The sequence below is a fragment of the Littorina saxatilis genome, unplaced genomic scaffold (genome assembly GCF_037325665.1).
Source record: "Littorina saxatilis isolate snail1 unplaced genomic scaffold, US_GU_Lsax_2.0 scaffold_3114, whole genome shotgun sequence".
NCBI classification, from domain to species: domain Eukaryota; kingdom Metazoa; phylum Mollusca; class Gastropoda; order Littorinimorpha; family Littorinidae; genus Littorina; species Littorina saxatilis.
The window spans coordinates 1-4,832 of record NW_027126609.1 but is presented as its reverse complement, the minus strand read 5'-3'; the positions used below and the strand labels follow the sequence as shown (position 1 = coordinate 4,832).

Here is a 4,832-nt window from a genome sequence, read left to right as displayed (position 1 = left end):
AAAAGACAGAAAAAAAAGGGAAAAAAAAAAAAAAAAAAAAAGGAAAGAAAAAAGAGAGAAGAAAACAAGGAAGGGTTGAAGCAGCCTGCATGCAACTGAGGTCAAAAAAAAAAAAAAAAAAAAAAAAAAAAAAAAAAAAAAATTTGTAAAATGTTTTTACATTTTTAAAAATCACGGGTTAACATAAGTGTTATTGGTGTGTTGATTTGTTGCTGTGACTTTTTGTTTGTAGTAATGCAGAGATAAGTTACGTATTCGCACTTTCAAAATGTGTGCTAGCAAGGCTTTCGTTTTCTTCTTCGATATATAATGTTTTCTTCTTTTTCTGCTTAGTAATTGTGTGTTGTTCTCTTTCAGTTTCGTGTTCAGCTAACAAGTGGGCATGTGACAACAACAAGCAGTGTGTGTGTATGTGAGACTGGCGGTGTGACGGGGAGGTTCACTGTGGTGATGGTAGTGATGAGAAACACTGCGGTAAGTGTGTGTGTGTGTGTGTGTGTGTATAGGTGTGTGTGTGTATGTGTGTGTGTATGTGTGTGTGTGTGTGTGTGTGTGTGATTCAGAGAAAATTATTGGATGTTTGTGTGTGCGAGCGTAAGTGTGTGTATGTGAGTGTGTGAGTGTGTGTATGTATGTGTGTTTGTGTGTATATGTATGTGTGTGTGAGTGTGTGTGTGTGTGTGTGTGTGTGCGTGCGTGTGTGTGTTTGTTTGTGTGTGTATGTGTGTGTGTGTGTGTGTGTGTGTTTGTTTGTGTGTGTATGTGTGTGTGTGTGAGAGAGAGATAGTGTGAGAGAGATAGACAGAGAGAGAGAGAGAGAGAGAGGGCGAGAGAGAGTGAGAGAGATAGAGAGAGAGAGAGAGAGAGAGAGAGAGAGAGAGAGAGGGCGAGAGAGAGAGAGAGAGAGAGAGAGAGAGAGAGAGAGAGAGAGAGAGAGAGACGTATGTGTCCTTCGCTGGGGTAATGCAGAGCCTTGGCGTTGCACTTCAACTTCATTTTTAATTATCTTTGCAGAGCACTGGAACTGCTCACCCAACTGGTGGAAATGTAAAAACAACAAATGTATCCCGTACATGGATCGCTGTGATGGGAATGACGACTGTGGGGATTCCACTGATGAGCAAAACTGTGGTATGACATTGTGTGTGTGTGTGTGTGTGCGTGTGTGTGTGTGTGTGTGTGTGTGTGTGTGTGGGTGTGTGTGTGTGAGTGTGTGTGTGTGTGTATGTGTGTGTGTGTGTGTGTGTGTGTGTGTGTGTATGTGTGTGTGTGTGTGTGTCTGATTCAGAGAAAATTATTTAACTGATCTTCATGAAATTTTACATGAAAGTTCTTGGGTATGATATCCTCACGCTTGTTTTTCATGTTGTTGATCATATTCTTTGATGACGTCATATTCGGCTTTTTGTGAAAGTTGAGACGACAATGTCACGCCTTCATTTTTAAAGCAAATTAATTAAAATGTAGGTCACGCAATTTTCAAATAAAAGCCAGACTTTGGTATTGCATTTCAGCTTGGAGGCTTAAGCATTGATTAATCAGTTTGGTCATTAAAAATAAGAAAATGGTAATTAAAATTATTTGTTTATAACACGATCCAAAAATAATGATGTCTTATTCTTCATTATTTTCTGATTCACAAAACATATAAACATGTTTTATTCAGATTAAAAAAAGCGCAGAAAATTAAAAATATGAAAATTATGATTAACAATTAAATTTCCGAAATCGATTTGAAAACAATATCATCTTATTCCTTGTCGGTTCCCAATTCCAAAAACATATAGATATGTTATGTTTGGATTACAAAAAAATCATCAAGTTGGAAAGAATAGATATATACAAAAAAAAGCGCTATCCTGGTAAACCCAACCGCTACTAGGCTATACTGACTGGTTTGTCAATTTCACTGCGTTTTACACGTGCCGGGGACTGACGATGCTATATGGTCTTAGTGAAAAAAATGCAGTGCGTTCAGTTTCAGTTTCTGTGAGTTCGACAGCTTGACTAAATGTAGTAATATCGCCTCACGCGACTTGTTAAGATTTATTATTTCTCTGTTCCACACAACTTGATTGATCGCCCTTATCTCCACTTACAGCATGTCCAAAAGCAAATCAATGGAGATGCAATAACGAACAATGCATTTGGAACGACTGGCGTTGTGATGGCGAGATCCAGTGTGCTGATGGGAGTGACGAGGAGCGTTGTGGTATGTTTGGTTGCAGGGGCGGAGGGAGGGGGGGGGGAGGGGGGGTGCACATATAATTCAAAAATGTAACTTAAAGGCGTGCAGCCGTAAATGCAAACGCGTGCTATCTAGTGCCATCTGTGCTTAGAAACTGCCACATAATCATCTTTGCAAATTCCGAAGTAAAAAATAACATATCTTTCTAATGTTGTTAGCTGGAGGACAGGGGTGGGGGTGCACGTGCACCCTGCGCACCCCCCCCCCCCACCTCCTTCTTGGTAGTCTGGATGTATGGAGGGAAAGGTGCATAGAATGATGATGACATAATAAGCCAACAGAAAATCTAATAGATTATTGAATGAATGAACGGATGAGCATATGCAAAAGTGTACCGATGTGAGCATGTGTGTGCGTGCGTACATCACTGTAATCATGTTTATATGTTGTATTTCTAATCCCACATTCTCCGATAACCATTGTGGTGGTTTACTCCATGCCAACGTACTTCCAGGCTACCATTTTACTTCGGCAATATCTTGTACAAAATATTCAATTCATGTTGTCCTTTATTTTGCAGAGAGATGGAAGTGTTCGCCCACCTGGTGGAAATGTAAAAACAACCGATGCATCTGGAAGCCAGATCGCTGTAACGGAGTTGACGACTGTGGGGACGGTAGTGACGAGGACAATTGTGGTGGGTCAGAGAGAGAGAGAGAGAGAGAGAGAGAGAGAGAGAGAGAGAGAGAGAGAGAGAGAGAGAGAGAGAGAGAGAGAGAGAGAGAGAGAGAGAGAGAGAGAGATAGAGAGAGAGAGAGAGAGAGAGAGAGAGAGAGAGAGAGAGAGAGAGAGAGAGAGAGCGAGAGAGAGAGAGATATTCAAATCAGTCAGAAACTCTGAGTTCACGAACATCTTTTAAATCGATCTGTGAAAGGTAAATCCAGCACCACCTTAGTCAGAAAAACGCGCGGTGAAAGCTCCGTGTGACATGAAAGGAGTTATCGACTGACTGAATGTATAGCTGTTTTGATACTCGATGCGGGATTTAAATTGTCCATCGATATACAATCATACACTTACAGAGCACAGGATTTGCCCAACTGGCAGGTGGAAGTGCAGCAACAACCGCTGTATCTCGAAATCCATCCGGTGCAATGGTCACGACGATTGTGGTGATGGCAGTGACGAGAAACAGTGTGGTAAGTGAATGATATGTACTGGCTTGGACTGAACTAAAAATCTTGTTATGTTAAGTTCCAAAACCAGTTTCAATTTAGTTAATTATGTGTTTGATATACATATTTTCATTTATTTAAACTGTAGATCAATGGCAGTGTGTCGCGGACATGTGCAGTTGTAGCAACCATCGCTGTATTTCAAACAGCAGTGTGTGCGATGGAACAGATGACTGTGGTGATGGAGATGACGAGAAGAGCTGCGGTAAGTTAACACCAATAGAGAAGAAGAGCTGCGGTAGGTTAACACCAATAGAGAAGAAGAGCTGCGGTAAGTTAACACCAATAGAGAAGAAGAGCTGCGGTAAGTTAACACCAATAGAGAAGAAGAGATGCGGTAAGTTAACACCAATAGAGAAGAAGAGCTGCGGTAAGTTAGCACCAATAGAGAAGAAGAGATGCGGTAAGTTAACACCAATAGAGAAGAAGAGCTGCGGTAAGTTAACACCAATAGAGAAGACGAGCTGCGGTAAGTTAACACCAATAGAGAAGACGAGCTGCGGTAAGTTAACACCAATAGAGAAGACGAGCTGCGGTAAGTTAACACCAATAGAGAAGACGAGCTGCGGTAAGTTAACACCAATAGAGAAGAAGAACAGTCTGTTTATTGGTGTGTCTGCTTATATGTCCGCCAATCAGCCAATCATGCAGCTGATTCAGAAGCTTATCCAATGTAAAATGACATGGTTGCGTTAGAAAGCAGTAAAACAGCACTCTACTTACGATTTTTTTTTTACAAGACCTTTGGAAAAAGACTAAACTTGATTCTCCCATCTTAAAACCTTAATAATTATAATCAATTGTTCAATTAAATAGTTACTGAAGAAATGCACGAAACGTCCGCTTTCCGCTACCATAAGTAACTTCCAACATCCAACATTTTTGTTCTGAGGAACTTCCCGATGCGATGTTCGGGTAATCGGCCACTTCGGATAATCGGCTATAATTCAGTCAGTCCCAAAAGTGGCCGATTAACCGGAGTCGACTGTATGTGTTTATTGTGTTATATAATTTCTTGATTTTTAATTTCAATTTGTTTTGGGTCAGATGTCAGTGACAGAGGACAGGTGAGTGTGGGTCCGCCATTCCTCACCAGCAAGGAGCCTTTTACCCTGACGTGCAACGCCACTGACCTCGACCCCCCTCTGGAGTACACGTGGAGCGGTGTGACTTGTGACAAGCAAGAACCTGGCAACACGTGCACCTTTACACCAGACCTAGAAGCTGATGACATGAGAAACGTGACCTGTACAGCAGTATCAACGAAATCAGGAATCAGGATTTCTGAAACAGTGCAACTCATCTCCGCTTGTGAGTATGCCGTTCTTTTTTTTTTTGCTACCTTTTCTTTGTTTTTTGTTATGAGAAGAAAACAATCTCGGTAAAAAGTCATCAATATATTGTATGTG

General features: G+C 41.1%; 1 protein-coding gene across 1 annotated transcript; it reads left to right on the top strand.

The window, feature by feature from the left end:
* Positions 1-360: 360 nt before the first annotated feature.
* On the top strand, positions 361-4,734 carry LOC138955114 (very low-density lipoprotein receptor-like; the record flags this gene model as incomplete). The annotated part of the gene is made up of 6 exons (XM_070326791.1): positions 361-474; positions 1,015-1,131; positions 2,102-2,212; positions 2,769-2,885; positions 3,271-3,387; positions 4,471-4,734. Coding segments are annotated over exons 2-6 (667 nt in total), but the record flags the coding sequence as incomplete, so codon positions are not given.
* Positions 4,735-4,832: the final 98 nt, after the last annotated feature.